This window comes from Ostrinia nubilalis, chromosome 27 (assembly GCF_963855985.1).
Source record: "Ostrinia nubilalis chromosome 27, ilOstNubi1.1, whole genome shotgun sequence".
Lineage (NCBI taxonomy): Eukaryota > Metazoa > Arthropoda > Insecta > Lepidoptera > Crambidae > Ostrinia > Ostrinia nubilalis.
In genome coordinates, this window is record NC_087114.1 from 1442367 (window position 1) to 1459433 (window position 17067).

The window sequence follows — 17067 nt, forward strand, 5'->3', positions numbered from 1 at the left end:
TATGATCCATAATTACTTTATTCAACCTCACGTAAAACCTATAAATACAAAGATCTAAAATTATTCTTTAAATTGCGTACAAAAATATACTTGGACATTGCTGAGAGAGACGCAAGAGAACAAGGACTATTTGAAAATTTTTAACAAGTAAAAAATGTCTAAATTACAGGCATAGTACATAACTTAGTAAGTCCCTTCGCTACGGGACTATTCCCACCTCTCGTTCCCACCGCTGCAACTCCTGTGTAGCCAGGATCTACAGCTTGACCGCCAACAACCCAACCAGTGAAGGTCAAGTTTGTCCCGAGGGAAAGTTGAACTGTCGTTGGACCCGTAATGAAATTAAACAGAAGAACAAAGGAGGAGTTCGCTCTGTCTCGCTTGCTTAAGCAAGATGTAGATATTGTAGCTAACTATAGTCTGGTCTGTGAGCACGTAGAATTTCGTCCATTGACCCCAAGCTGCCCATCCTTATCGCTCGCGCGTAATTATATTGCTGTCGCGACTGTGCGACTGGAACCCGCAGTGAGTGTGAGGGCTTTACAATATGTACCTAATGCTGGGTTTAGTTTCTAGATTTTTGCCACTTGACGTTTCAGAATCGTGGGATTATAATCGACATTTGAATCATTTGTCATGCGTTAAGTGTCTTACTGCTGTGTATGCCTCAATTTGTGCTGTGCTGTACGCTAGCTTCCAATATTTAGTTATCCATTCTAACAATTTGAGCATGATCGAACCCCTCCATTTCATCTTTGCTCGCCGTTTTAAAAGTGGTAGATTTCTTCGCATCATTCAGGGCCTTATAATAAACATCCTTGAGATTCCTTTTAACATCTTTACCATCTTTTTCTGCCCCATATTTGTCATCTTTTGTGAATTTATTAACCTCTGTCATGGCGAATCCATCGTAGATACTAGCTGTAGTTCTAGTGTGTTTTTTGCCAAAATTCTTCAGGAATTTCCTCTTGAATCTGTTTCTATTTCGTCTGCTTTTGATTTGGTTACTTCTGCGTCTGCAGTTCTGTTTTGGTACTTCTCTTCTAAAGCGGTAAGACGGGTTTTGGTCTTCGAATATGTTTGTCATCTGAAATATAAATTAGTCACTTATGTATGGGATATACAGTGTTGAAAGAGTATTGAAATAAGCTATTTAAACACTGCATTGAACTAAAACATCAAAATTTGAGAAAACAGTCAAAGAGTAACGCCCGTATTCAGAAACGATGCTTGCATAAGTGAAGCAGCAAATCGAATGCACAGCGTTGAATAGAGCTCTCGTGATTGGTTCGTGCGTCCACGCGCACTGTGAGACCTCATAGTAATGTTTGTTTCGTAAATGACAAGCTTTAACACCTTTGCTGCGGCAGTAACTTTCTAATACTTTTCATTCCTTCGGTACAAGGTCAGTAAACCTAGTATTAAAACTTACATTGTGGCGGCACAAGGCTTAAAGACCTTGTAATATTTAAGATATATTAATTTTATTTTTGGCTTCATGTTAATAGATATTGTGGTTTTTTTCTTTGAATATTAATAATAATACATTTATTGACATACACCTGAAGGCGTTCGTGAATAACTTGTTTAGTATAAAAATTATAGCTATATTCAAAATACAAGGCTTATGCACCCTGTGCCGCACTGAAGTAGGGAAGTCTGGTGGGTATTCTAGGGATGTGAAATACAAATATCGATAGTTTAAATTAAGTTTTAATAAACATTTAAAAAAGTAACAAGCAAAGATGTTTTAATAATTTAGTCTAAATATTTTACAAATAAGACATACGTGCATAAATATATAAATATAAAGAAAACATATTATTTAATAACATTTAGTTACAACTTCAAATGTTTGTCACGAAAAACATTATTTAAATTAGCAATCGTGTAGCAAATTAAATTATAATCAATTTGCAGTTTTGATTTTGTTTGTTTCTCTTGACGCCATGTCGACATGTGCGTTTCTTACGACTGCGAGGCAACACTGGCTGCACGAAGCTAGCGTGGGGTGCGGTACCAGGTGCGCAGGGTACAAGGTGCTTCGACCTGGTTTCGCATTGTGAAGACATTTTATTACTTCCGTGCGGTACCAGGTCTAAAAACCTGGTATTAAGGTAGGTACATCATTGGATTCTATTTTAAGAATACATCATAGATATATTTTCATCACTTTCCTACACCGGACCCAATTGAAGTTATGCCTTTCGCACGACAAGGAAGACTATAATTTTCTTAGCCGCACGGTACGCGAGACGTACACAAGGTCTATAGACCTGGTTTCGCACTCAACGTGTTAAGATTGTGAAAAATTATTACATAGAAAATTAAAAGAACATAATTACCTTGTAATCATTAAAAGTAGCGAGCTGTTTATGAAGAAACTGTAGTTGATTCTGCAAGTAGTCCCTGATTCCAGTCATTTTGCTCTGAAAGAGATAAATTACTATTAACCTTCAGCTACTGAGGTGGATTTAATTTCACGTAAACACTGACGTGGGGGCCTGAGAGGCCCGTACATATGTGTGCTATATTTAAAAATATATAATCTTTTTAGGGTTTTATGCTTAATAATTATTAATAGTGGTTATATTTAAATACAATAAAACGATTTTTATGCAAATTATTTGTTAATAAGTACGTATTATTTCAATATTTAGAAAACATGTAGCATTTTTGGCAAAAATCTCATGAAATCATGATTCACAAAGTTATCATGAAAAATATTCATAAAGTTATCAAATCAACTTAGAATCTTAATTTTCAATAGTCTTTTTAACTAATGATATATCAGTAATCCTAATATGAAATAGGGGGAAAAAAATTACACACATCAAACAGTGCGAATTAAACACAGTCTGGATAAACTTGCTTTGCTCAGTGAATGAAGCCATACATGTTTTTAAAATGTAAATTTCATTTGAATCTTCAAAATACATGTATGGCACGTGGTTTCATCTTGATAGACAGGTACAGGCTTATCATTTCCTAGCATACGTGCCAAAAACTACTGTTCTTCTATTTTTCGTTAAATGCTGGTTATTTTTACTTCCGAGATACCGCTTTCTCTCGGACGACGTACTGTGGGCTCCATATTATAGATTTTTTCAAATTATTTCAAGAAAAGACGACAACTAAATGAAAACTACAGACAAAAAAAGTTACGCCAATACTGAGGTGGGGGCCTGAGAGGCCCACAAGAAACTTTAAAATTAATTTACCTACTGAAATTGCGCGTGCAATCACGTGTACCGTTGTTGACAGCCTCGGCGCAATGAAACTCGAAGGTACTAAAAGATTCGGGGGTGTCGTGCACGTGGGAGAAGAGAAATTCAACAATTTGACTTTTGCAAGGCCTGAGAGGCCCCCACGTCAGTAGTTAAAGGTTAACGATGACTTTGCCAGATATTATTTAATTTATCTGACAGAAGACAGAAAACATGCCTTAAGAAGCCTTATCTTAATCTAGTTATTAAGATAAATATTATAACTAATAGACACTGTTTAAAATTGGAAAGTATCGACTGCCTCTGGTGCAAATTGATCAAATTCACATTAGCAATTTTCAGTAAGTTGACCAACATCTTTGTAGTTGTGTGGTCAAAGCAGCCCAGCGTCCAAAAGGATCCTAAACCTAAGGATTTTGGACTTAATAAAAAATGTTTTTCTTTTTTTCTTTCTTTTCAAAAGGGTTCCATTCCCACCTGGAACAGACGATTTTTAAATGTCGATACCAACCTTATCCTCGTCAGTCATCTCATCGTACTGCTGCATGAGATCCTGGACAGCATGAAGCGTGCCCAAACACTCCGACCTGCTATCTCCATGTATCTCCTCCTTCTCACTAGATGGCGTTGATATCAAGTCCAGGATCTGGTCTGAAGGCTTCTCTGTAAAAGGGTTGAATCCTCATCATCGTCATCAGGATTTTTTATGCAGAACACGGCAGGACCGCAATCGCACCTGATGTTAAATGAGATGCAGTCTTGGATGTCACAAAAGGTGCCCTGAAAATGATCATTCACTCTCGGCTTGAAAAGGTCTTATTAAAATTTCATCTCCACTACAGGATTTAAACCTTTTATTTATCGGAGGAAAATGGAGGATTTGACTTACACTCCCCACGCTGGCCAGACGGGTTGGGGAGGCCTGATGTTCGAATATTTTGTCCCTTAATTGCTTCTAATGACTTCCACACGGGAAAACGAAGATGGTCCTATTCTACTCTGTCAGAACTTTCTTAATTATGTGACTACTCAAGGTTTAGGAACGATAGTTAAATAAGTAAATGCTCAGTTACCATAGCTGTTGTCCTCACGGTAACTCATTTTTTGATCCCTGAACTCCACTTCTTGATCTGAATTCGGGTTGGTCAGCCACACGAGGAAGTCTTGCAGATCCGGAGGTAGTTCTAAAACCAAAATCCGAAATGGAAATTGTCCAAAGATAAAAAACGGAATTTTCATTTTCACATAGACCATCAAGTTGCTTCAAGCAAGCTAGTTAGGAAAACGAACAACACTTGGATAAAAATCATAAACTTGGGACTTGCATCAAGAATCTACAAGTCGAATGAGTCATACTTTCCACTAAACAGCAAGCTCACTGTTTGATACATTGGACTGCCGATTTAAAATTCGTGAATCGCTAGTCCGATTTAGAAATCGGACTGGGTTTAACACAATACAGCCCAGCGGACGATACAAAGCATTATTATTTAGCTGACTTGAACCCTTCCAAGCAATCTAAATTATAAGGCTTTGTAAGGAACAGCAAGAAGGAGGTCAACACGGATTAGTAATAAGTTTATGCATTTTTTTTAATAACAAGTTTGTACTCACTGACACAAGTCTTCTGCTGCACCTGGAAGTCGATGAGGTCCGTCATGAGCCTCACTAGCTGCTGCATCAGGGATGTCGTCATGCTATCTTCCTTCTCATCTTGACGCACTGTGTGGGAATTAATCATTTATTAAGTATGACACGGGACTATTCCCACCTCTGGTTCCCACCGCTGCAACTCCTATGTAGCCAGGATCTACAGCTTGAACGCTAATAACCCAACCAGTGAAGGTCAAGTTTGTCCCGGGGGAAAGTACTGTCATTGGACCCGCAACGAAATTAATCAGAAGGACATAGGAGGAAGTTAAGGCTGGTTTTAGAATCACGCTAACGCACGCTGACCGTCAGCGCTGAGAGCCGAAATGTATGAAGCGTCGGCGCCGAACGATCAGCGTCACTCAGGAACGTTCCCTTCAATTACATACATAATGAACTGTCAGCGCCGACCGTCAGCGTGCGGTCAGCGCAACTCTAAAACCAGCCTAAGGTTCAACTTCCCTCCAATGCAAAGCGGATGACAGGTAACAAAACAAAAGGTTAAGATTTAAGCGAAATTTAAGCGACTACTACTCATCATCCTCGTGCCATTTAGTCTCCACTGCAGGAGCATGACCCTTTCTAATTTACTAAACGCAGTGGCGGCGTAGCATGGGTTGGCACCCGGGGCGATCATTCCCCCCCCCCCCCCTCGTCATAAGTAAGGCACCCACCCCCTGGAACCCCCCCGGAATTTTGGGGACCGCAGACTTGCCATGCAGATGCGCCAGTGAGTACTAATCTGCGCGACTTTTGTCACCCCCTGATGCTTGGCACCCGGGGCGGACCGCCCCCACCGCCCCCCCCTTACGCCGCTACTGACTAAACGCAAATGAAGGACTTTAAATTGCCTACTGTAACGTTGCGGTTTTGCAGTTTTTCACAAACTGCAAATTTCTTACTCGATATTCTGATTTTGGATACCTCTAACGACATCTATTGGCGTGATTTAGAATCAATTTGCAATAGATGGCGCTTTTTGCTCAGTAAATTCAAATATATTTTATTGAAACATTTCCTGGTGTTTTTGTTTTGATTATTCTATTTTTTTAATAGAATATTTTCAGTGTTCTGGTGATTGTTTTCATCAAGGTTTTGTTAGTACATATTTATTTATTTTTAGCGGCGAAACGAAACGTTTCGCGATGTCAATGGAATCGCGACTGTCAGCTGTCAAATGACTTAGGAATTTTGGTCGATCGTGCGCAACCGCAATTTTATTATTTTCGGGAATGTAATTCCCTGTATTTCAAATCGGGTGATGCAAAATGCATCGACGATAATTTCTTGATAAATAAAAAGAAATAACACACATGAGGTAAGTTCCCGTCGGAGAATTTATTTATTTTTTCGTGATGAATATTTTTCGTATTCCAGTAAGTGGTATTTCATGTGATCGTTTCTTTCAGAAATTTCCTAAACGTTATGTTGGATGAGGGCTGGGATGCTGAAGACTGCGAGTGAAGTTCAAATTAGCGAGCAGTCTTCGTAAGTATTTGTTTCTGATTGCGGGTTTTTTCATAACCTAATGCCACGTTCCACATGTGATGCTGACACTCGTATTTTTCGTTTCAGATGCGGGATTTTACATTTTACATTTTACGATTTTATATTTTACATTTTATAGTTTAAACATTTCATAGTTTAAACATTTTATAGACATTTTACATTTTAGATATTTCGATATTTCATATTGATTTCTTATCATTTCATATAAATTATTTCTCCTTTCTAAACTGCTGTTCTCTTCGCATTTCCTCCTTGTCATCAAACCTCTGTCTCTGCAAGAGTTTGAACGCTCTCCTGTCGAGGAGATGCAAGAGCTTCATCTGGCACTGCGCGCTTGAGGCCGTGGAGGACGCTGCTTGTAGCCTAAAAAGTGTGCGAGACCCGTTGGACCCCGGAAGAAGAGAGGAACGTTCAGGGTAACGGCTTATAACCGCATGGCTTCCAAGGTACCCACTTTTCCATCCTTCAAGTAGGAGTCTTTCCGACCTGACATCGCGCAGTTATCTTAACTAGTAGAGTCTTGTAATATTTAAGCTGAGTTTTAAGAAATTTGTAGTGGCAATAATATTCACCAAACCGAACCTAATTAATGACCCTGAATCCTTTGAGATTGGCACTATCTATTACAGTAGTTATAATATCGAAATTGTCAACTGTATACGAGCTTACGAGACAAAATAAATTGTGTCAATTGTTAATTGTTTATTAAATTTACATTTTTTAATTTCATACAAGGAACGGTAACTTTTATAAATTTCTGCAAGCCGGACAACCTCTTTTTCACGTGCAGACAATTCACCATCTTCTCAGTCTGCACCGGTGGCGGTTCAATTCCAGTCACCAAGCCGCCAGGAAAAAATCCATTTCTTGCACTACACTCTTCATGCTGGCCAAATAAGTTGGCTACTAGAATGGACATAACATCTATGAGGAATTTATCCCGTTTTTTGACATCTCACCTTGAACATTTTTGGTCTGCTGCACAGCTTTTGCGGCTTCCTTGCATACCTCCTTCATCTTAACTGTCAGTTGTGCAAAACTGCCAGTTTTTTCATCTTCATCTGCCTAAAATGAGAACTGTTCTTTTATTTGTAAAAAGGAATTAATTGTGGTTAATTCTATACTTACTTCTTCATATCTAGCTGCCCTTTTGTTGTATTTGGTATACATGTCGTTTCTGGAAATGGTAATATAATTAACACAAGAGCAACTGTATCGATGCAGCATAGCGATTTTGCGACTTCATGTGTTCGGACGCGCCATTAGAATTGCATGTTTTAGCGACTGTTGTTGCTGCAGTGTGTCAGAAAAGAGACTCAATCGCCACGTTTGGCATTTTTACGTGTGCGGCGTGGAATGTATGCTCGCTAAATTCAGATTCTAAAAACATTTCTCTGACTGCGCCAGAAGGAGGGTCCTTCTGGTGCAGTCAGGGAAAAAGCAGCTTAATCGCTGATTTCCGATGCTAAAAATAGCATGTCTTCTGTGGCACTAATAACTGACAAATAATTGTATTACAGGAAAACTGCTTGCCTGTAGTTCGCTCTGCGCATCACCCTCCTTTGTTTCGTTTTATACTTGCTCTCAAATTTATCTTTCCCATGAAAATTGTTCGCTATATTCTTTACTTTCTCATGTATCCAATCTCCTGATTTCTTCATAAAGTTTAGATTTTTAGAGTTCCTTTTGTCTATGACTGTATTGTCTATGGGTTCCATTTTGACTCCGTATTCATCGTCGTAAATGTCATTCCAGAAAATCAGATTGCTATCTTCAGGTATGTTTCTTTTGACTACAGTTTTGTTATCAAAAGTTTCTTCGTTTTTGGTAATAATTAGTTTTTCTGCTGGTTGGGATTGAGTCGCTATAGCAGTTATGGTTTCTGTAGCAGAAGTTAAAGCTGTTGCTGTACTTACGTCTTCTTTATTGATCGTGATCACTGTAAAAATAATTTAAAACGAACTTGTAATCATCAATTAAGTCAAAAAATCGTGATAGCGACAAAAACCCAATGGTATCTGTGTCGAAATGCTGTGGAATTGGATATTTAGCTTCCAAAATGACGTATTCCACTTTGAGCACCCGCCATAATAGCACCTGGCCTTTTCTACTTAGTAGAACACCTATAATTTTTTTAACTGGGTGCTATTCGTGGAATTAAATTTATTTTTACATCGATAGGTGCTCTAAGGAATAGGCCAGGTGCTATTTGGGCGGGTGCTCGTGGAATACGTCTCCAAAACTTTCGATTTATTACTTACCTGGACTAGCACTGGTTATTTCATCTTTCCCATTCATAACGCTAGTATTAACTTCACTGACAGCATTCTCAGTAGATTTATCACTATCTTCTATGGCCATAAGTACCCTTGATCTATGTCCTATATTTTCTATCATATCCGAGTCGTACATGGGGAATTCAATGTTGATAGAATCGTTGCTCGTTGGTGTTGTACTCGCATCTGATTTGGTTATTAGTTTGATTATATTTGATCTGAAATTAATGCCTTTATTTACATATTATTTTCTATTCAACGTCTATTTTTAAACGATGTGTGGCTAAAGAATTTCATATTTTTATTAATCAATCTATTCCACTAAATGATTGAAACTTAATGATATTTTAAAAGGTTTTACAAAGTGTTGTAGTGGTAAGGATTACAAATACCTACATTAAAACAGTAATTTGGAAAATTAAAACACAATAAACGTAAGAATGTGTGTAGTATTTAGTCCATAATGGAAAACTAATAAAAGACAGTGCAGACGTACTGTGGCTGAAATGATGATAATGATGATGATAAAGACAGTGTAGCTAATAAATATCAAAACAATATGATTTATGAAATGTAATCGATGACAAAGTGTACAATACCATTTATCATGTCTTTTTCATTGATACATAAACATGAATAAACTTACTTAGGTTCATTTGTCTCAGAACTAGTGTCCAATCCAGCCATGACACTGAACCAGTTAGACATCAGCATAAAGAAGTCACTGAGATCCATTTCTGACTTATTCCTTGGCGCATTTAGATTTAAAATAGTTGCTATTAAGTTGTTATCGGGAATAACTGCTAGGCCATTTGAATGACTATCACTTGCATTATTTGCTGTTACATTTTCTTTGAGTCTGTCTGTTTCATTCAAAATCAAAGATTTGTCTTCAATGATCTCCAATTTGCTTGTAGTTTCGTTCACATTACTGATGTTATGATGATTATGATCAGAGTGATGATGATGCTTATGGTGATGGTGGTGATGCTCTTCAGCAGTTTTGGTATTCTTATCAGTGCTTGGTTTATCATCGGCCTTAATCGCTCCAAGACCACTTATACCTTTAACAATCAGTTTATCTTCCAAACTTTTCTCATTTTCATCGAATTCTTCATTACTCTTGTAGTTCTCCTCATCAGGTACAGATTTTAAGGATCTCCTGCCACTTTTAGCTAGTGTAAACACTACAGCGTTGTCTGGATATTCGTTTGGTTGTTCTCCCTTCTTGGTACTTGCATCGTTCGCCATCATTTGGCTTTGTTGCTTCTGTATTGCGCTGAATAAAGCATAATCAGTATTTAAAGGCAAAGTGGTCGAATGGAACGGCGGAAAGTATTTGTTTTTGGTAACTTTCACGTGCTTTTCTAACACTTTCATAAGCTCAATGGGACTGTCCTCTCTAGACGGAGTTGTTGGGCGTATTTCAAATCTGATACCTTCTGACACTTTGCCTGAAATATTATGATAAATTATTTTATTTAGGGCTGATTTTTCAATCGTCAGATATCTTTTGTCTGAAGAATAAGTTTGGCACATTGACAGTTACAGTACAAGAAATATGTCATAATGACAAGTTTATTCTTCAATTAAAAATTATCCGACGATTGAAAAATCAGCCCTTAAATAGATAAGGAACATAAGCATTGTTTTGTTACCAAAAGTTAAAGAAAAGAGCTTTATGGGAACAAGAAGTTAAATTGGAAAACTTTAAGAAAAGCAGCAGCTATTAATCGACTTCAGGGGTAATACAGAGATGAGACTATCCGTCTAATCGTGTCTGTACAGTGTTACAAATTTTAATGATTGTTATCAGACTAACTTTTCTTGAATCGGTCAAACAGCGCGTCTTTGAACGACCGTCCTTTCACCGACAATTTGATTCTTCTCTCAGCATTCTTCCCATCCATTGCCTTCTCATTCCTCGATTGCTCCTTCCTACCTTCCAAAACCCCATAATCACTGTACGCCTGCGCCATTCTTGCCAAATTCTCAAATTTATTATCCGAATAGTTCTCAATGTACTCCATATCGTTCAATTCAGTCTCGGAATTGTCCGCTTCAGAAGACGCGTCTTTAGTATTAGCTGGGAGGTAGATTTTGTTGAAATTTTGGACGTTCTGCATGGCAGCTTGTTTGATCATTGAAGAGAGCTCGTCAGGGTATAAAGGCATGGGGCCTTTCCAGTTCGGGTTGTGGACACCAGGTGGATTGTATTTGTAAGGGTTGCTTGGGACCTTGAAGTCTTCTACTTTGTAATCCTGAAACTACTAATAATTAAGGCTGGCTTTCACCATCTTACTTTGGCAAATCTATCAAATTTTATAACGGTTATGGTTATAGTTACGGTTAAGGTAAAGTTGGTGCAATTTAGCATAAGATGGGATTATCTAATCTACTTTGCCTCAAACTATGAGACAAACTACAAAACTTGAGCTATTTTAAGTAAATATTCATCAACAATTTTGTAAGTCTATGACTACATACTTTTTTTTTATGTGACAGGAGGCAAACGAGCAGACGGATCACCTGATGGTAAGTGATTACCGTCGCCCATAGACACCCGCAGACCCAGGGGCGTTACAGGTGCGTTGCCGGCCTTTAAGGTGAAGATACGCTCTCCTCTTGAAAGCTTATCTTATCTTACTTATCGCTAAATAATTATTGCAAACGCACCTATGATAATCCAGAATGTAAACTATAAGATTTTAGTAAGTGCTTTTATCATTAGATCATTAATTTAGTCTCCACTGCAGGAGCATAGCCCTAACTAATTTACCAGAGGCAAATGCTGTACTTGACCTGCATTCCCCACGCTAGCCAAAAAGATTGAGGAGGCCATAATGCCACTTTAACTGAAGAAAATATCCGATCTTTACTAACATCCATTCTCTTCTTCCTATCCTGTCCCTTATCCGTATCATCGTGACCTTCATTGTCATCAGCGAGCACCTCATTCACGTCCTCATAGCCAAGTCCCTCCTCATCCTCCTCCTCAACTTGCATCAGCTTCCTGAGGTGAGGCACTCTTTCCAGCAGACTTGGCGTGTGCCCCATTACGTTCATTGGTTTTGATATCTTACGCTGTCCATTATTTCTGTGTAGAAAGACATAATGTAGGAAAAAATCATAACGACCAAGTATTCTTGGCACTATAGAAAGATTTTACAAATCCAAGGGATTGTAGAGCTGAGTATTTGATATAAATTAGGTTATAATGTATATAAAAAAGTGGTATTAAAAAGGTTTCTTTTCTTCATTTTAGAAAAGGAGGCCAAAATAAGACCATTGTTCTAGGATATCTTCTAGCTAGCCCTTCTATTAGGGCGTTTTGCGGGCGTTAGTCGTCCGTTGCAAGACCGAACACGGAAATTTTTAAGACAACTGCGTTGGAATAAAAAGTTTATGTGCGGGAATGACTTCTGTTCAAAACTTCAAATTTGAAAGAGCCCATATACTCACACAATGGTAGAAACACTCAGTATCACGTCATAGCTCGGAGTAGCACTCGAGCTTGACGTCTTTCCCTTTTTCTTACTCGAAATCATATTGAAGAATTCTCTGTCCAACTCCCCAACTCGTTTCTCTCCTACTCGATTATTTTCAGCTCTACTATCTCCGCGATGAGTCCCAAATAACTTATTTTCATCTTTATACTTAAACTTCGAGATTGCTTTCTTAGTAGTCTTCTCATTTTCAATTTTAACATTCGTTTTATGCGTTTTAACATCCTTATTCTTATGTTTAAAAAGGACATCGACCCCAAATGGGTCAGCCATCATTTCTGGTAGACTTTTGTCTAGAAACTGATCTAGAAGTTCGTCGAGTCTTTGGCTGTTTTTGTAGAAAGGATGCTTCAGTTGTTTTTCATGGGATTTGGAGTCTTTTGGCGCGTGGGAACATTTAGGTACTTTCTTTTGCTTCTCGGTGTCATGAGGTTTGTATTGAACTAATATTTGCTTCTTTTCGATGACAAATCCTGTAGGCTCGTCTGAACCATTGACAAATCTTTTGTATTTATTATTTTTGTTAGATACGTTAACACTTGAGTATGGAGGGTAGAAGATATTGAATTTGTTGAGTTCTGCTACATTTGGACTAGGCCCATTATAGTCTGTCAGTAAATCATTGTCAGTTTGTACATTGTCAACTTCTTTCTTGGCATTATAACGAAGAAGAGCTTTAGGATTACGAATTCGTAGAGACCTCTTGGATCTGTCGGGGTTGAATTTGTTTTCGTAATTCGTAGGAGCGTATTCGTTGGCGCCTTTCTTCAAATTGCGAATTTGCGCATCGGTTTGTATAAGTTTTTTGTAGAAATCTGAAATTTTCAAACTTAATTGTACACTCAGCGTCAAACATTTTGTGACACCCAAGCAGCCAAAAAGTCACACGTCTTTGTTACAATTGGATGTGTTGGAAACTTTTTGCAACTTACACAAACTATTTGACGCTGACTGTACCAAAATTGTCAGTGATTAAAACCACAAAGATATCCAAGTTTAGAGTAGGCGCACACCATTGATTTTTCGTCGGCCGATAGTTTAGTCGGGCAGTTGATCAGTATGGGCATGTATGGGAGTGCGCACACCACGCTGATTCGATTTGGCCGACTAAATAGTTGAATGCGATTCCCAACTGCCTTCCAACTAAAGTATCGTCCAACTATCGGTCGATAGCTTGATCCAGTACGGCGTTCCTCTACGCGCGCACACTGGCCGATTTTTCGTCGTCCAACTCGGCCGATAACTTCAGTTCGCTCCGCGTTTTAGGCGGGAAAGGACGTCGATAAAAAGTATCACGAATTAATTTACTATCAATTAAATAATTTATACTATTTATTACTGTCGATTTCACTTTTTCGTCATTCTTCCTATTAATAATGTACAAAATTTAAAAGTTTGAGTGGATTTTGACGATATTTCACAGTATTATTATTGTCTGTTTTACACTATAAAACATATTAAATAGGCTATGATTTGTAACGATATTGAGTTTATTGGCCTAACTACAATGATAAGTGTCATGTTAATCAGTTTTGTTGCGACAAACTGAATTTCACGCAGGCGAAGCTGCGGGCAAGAACTAGTCAAGTAGTTGCTAGTATGATCCGCGGCGTCCCCCAGGGGTCTATTTTGGGTCCGTTGCTTTTTATATTATATACTGCCGATATCACTAAGAATATAATAGACTGTAAATATCACCTATATGCCGATGATCTTCAGATATACATCTCATTTAAACCTGAATCAACTTCCTCTGCTATAGTTAAATTAAATGAAGATTTGAATCGTGTTAGCCTGTGGAGCGATAGGCACAACTTAGTTTTAAATCCAAACAAATCAAAATATATAATCTTAGGTTCCAAAAGTGGTATCGCGGCAGTTTCTGCCAAAAGTCCACGTGTCTCTATGATGGGTGCATGTTTGGAACAAGTAGTACAAGCTCGCAATCTGGGTTTACTTATGGATGGAAGGCTACTATTTGAAGGACACATACTGGAAATAATGAAAAATTGTTTTTATAGGCTCAAAGTTTTATATAGAATCCGCAAATACATCGATATAGAGACAAGAGTTAGCTTATGTGAGTCACTCGTCCTTTCAAAACTCAATCATTGTGACACTGTTTTTGGTGGATGTTTGTTAGTACGGACAAGGAAAGTGATTCAACGTATTCAGAATGCTTGTGCGCGGTTCTGTTTTCCAATACCTCCACGTTCACATGTTACTCCGTTTCTGAACCGTAACAGACTTTTGAACATGGCCGCTAGACAAAAACTGCACTTTGCTTCATTGCTTTTTGAAGTCATCAACAAACAGGAGCCTTCATACTTGTTCTCTAAACTGAGAGTTGCTCTGCGTAAAATAAGGATCGCCTCTCGCCTTATGTGCCCAGAGCACAGAACAGCTGCTTTTCGTGGCAGCTTTCGATATTCTGCCACGAAATGTTGGAATAACTTACCGCCGCCAATTCGAAACTCCAAATCAAATGCTACTTTCAAACGTAATTTAAAGAAATTTCTATTAGACGAACAAATGTCTATTGCCTGAGTAGTTGTTCTGCATCTCTTCCCTTTACTACACAAACATAACTTTTTGACACATCTAGCACTTTCTGTTGACACACACACCTAACACATACACCTAACACACACACCTAACACACACAACTAGCACACACACCTACAAATTTATGTAATCGTTGAAGCTTTGTATAAGTTTATATAATTTTAAAATAAAAATGCCAATGTTTATGGCGTCCAATGTGACGCTCTTTTAAAAAAGTGGCCTCCGCAGAATAACAGCGTCCTGTTCTGGGTCTACCTCAGAGCAGGACACAATGCTGAGCGGATGCCATTTTGGTCCACAAATGTGCAAGTATTGTAAACTGTATACTGTAATAATTTAATATGTTGGGCCAAATAAAATATTTTCTTTCTTCTTTCTTTCTAAGTATAAAGAAATAATAATATTTCTGGGCAACATTTCACGCGACTGATCTCTTCAAGAACCATCCATCGAATGAAGCAATCGGTCCGATTTTAAATCAACGGTCTGCGCCTACTCTTATACTTCAAATTATATAGGTTATGTGAAATGCAATTTGCATCATCTAAAAAATTATAATTGCAGACAGACACAGAAGAAAACTTAAAATTACTTTTTTATTGTAGGGAAGTAAAATAAACACAGTTACAACTAACTTCTCAATCGTTCGCTGCTCAGTCCATCGTTCAGTTTGTCAGCGTCCAGAACGCTGGACAGCCCGCTGTCCAACCCAGACTCCTCTAGAGAGTTCTGGAACAAAAATGTAATGAAAATATACACACACAGGAACACATATTTGAAATACTGCATACCTGCCGTGGCAGCCTCTAATTAAGACAATACTTAGTTCTAAGCACTTTTAATAGTAATTCCATGTACCTATGTGTGATTGTCTTGTTGGTTGTCCTAATAAATAAAATAAAATAAATACTGTAAATGAGTAAATGTATTGGAATATAATAGGAATTGTTGTAAAAAGTAAGCAAAAGAAAAAGTGTATCACGACACGCTGCTGTTTTTGTGTGACAGATGAAATAAAAATGAATAAAAAGAAAATAAAGAAACAAATAACAAATTTTCAGCCAGTTCTTTGCTAGTGTGTCTTTAGACCTCACCTTTTTTATCTGATGTCTTTCTTTAACCTGCGCATGCCACAGGTGTCTCAATTTTTACTAAATAATACCCCTTTTATAACAATTTTCATCTTAAAACAACCCTTATTCCCCCAGGCTAATTACCACAGCTCTTTAAAACGAAAAACCACATAATTCAACACTGTAACAAAAATATCGCAAATGGCCGCGGCCGCTTAGGCCCACCTGAGAGCTTTTAAATAAAATACCCTGGACATGTTTATTGGTAGGGTTAATTTTCAAAATGGCGACAAAATGGGCCACTCCGGCACTAATAGACTTGTTCCAAGCGTTTAATTGTGGGAAAATGTTGCCAGTGGTTATAATGGAGCTGGTTTTGTCTGAAGGCTGTTTTCTCGCCAAAAGTCTTAATTTTTTTTAATTTTGGGCTTTTAAAAAGCGCTTTTACACATCACTGTTAAACCCCCACTGCTTTAAGATAATAATATGGGGCAGTGCTGAGAAGAAACAACAAAAAAAGTCAGTCACTATTGTTTCACATTATCACAGTCGCGGGCAAAAACTAGTACAATTATTATAAGTACAGTCAGTGTGAAATAGTTTCGTGTCACAAGTGGCCAAAAAATAAACTTTTTATTATATATATATTTTAAGCTAAGTAACCTTTATCTTATTAACCAGCTTTTGCCCGCGGCTTCACCTTCATTTGTCACAGAGCGACATAAATTATAGCCTATATGTTATTCTGGGTTATAAACAATAATACTGTAAAGTTTCATCAAAATCCGTTCAGTAGTTTTAGCGTGAAAGAGTAACAAACATCCAGACATCCAGACATCCAAACTTCCGCATTTATAATATTAAAGTAGGATATCTGATAAATTAATTGCCTTCTCCTGTTAAACAACTGTCAAGAATGCAAGGTGCAAACCATACATTCTAAAACAACGAGTGTACCAAAAACTAATTTCCCCGCTCTGTATAATAATCAACAATCAATACAACATTGACTTTCCGACGGTAAACTTCAAGTTGACCCGAAACTTGACGAGTTAAAACTTGACAAATGAACAACGGGGGTTAAGGGGAAGGTTACTCAGTTCCAAAAGATAGGAATGTTTGAGCCATTTGCAATTATTGCAATGTAATTACAAAAAAAGAAAGAAGAAATAAATGTTTATTCAGTATCATTCATCGACAATGCGTATAGACTAAGAGCTGGTGAACGCCAGACCTACGTCCATTTTATAAAAGCTGAAAG

The 17067-nt window shown here is 37.8% G+C and overlaps 1 protein-coding gene across 1 annotated transcript in view; it reads right to left on the bottom strand.

Moving 5' to 3' along the window:
• The window catches only part of LOC135084960 (uncharacterized), a 27104-nt gene continuing 10037 nt past the window's right edge, over positions 1-17067 (bottom strand). The window contains exons 2-15 of the mRNA XM_063979716.1: positions 15369-15462; positions 12125-12983; positions 11546-11759; positions 10485-10929; positions 9309-10116; positions 8648-8880; positions 7920-8325; positions 7515-7563; positions 7346-7451; positions 4842-4949; positions 4301-4411; positions 3739-3890; positions 2346-2429; positions 1-1087 (exon numbers count right to left, since the gene is read on the bottom strand). Of these exons, the coding sequence (XP_063835786.1) occupies positions 704-1087; positions 2346-2429; positions 3739-3890; positions 4301-4411; positions 4842-4949; positions 7346-7451; positions 7515-7563; positions 7920-8325; positions 8648-8880; positions 9309-10116; positions 10485-10929; positions 11546-11759; positions 12125-12444 (3420 nt within the window). The 5' untranslated portion in view covers positions 12445-12983; positions 15369-15462 and the 3' untranslated portion in view covers positions 1-703. The remainder of the gene's footprint in view (positions 1088-2345; positions 2430-3738; positions 3891-4300; positions 4412-4841; positions 4950-7345; positions 7452-7514; positions 7564-7919; positions 8326-8647; positions 8881-9308; positions 10117-10484; positions 10930-11545; positions 11760-12124; positions 12984-15368; positions 15463-17067) is intronic.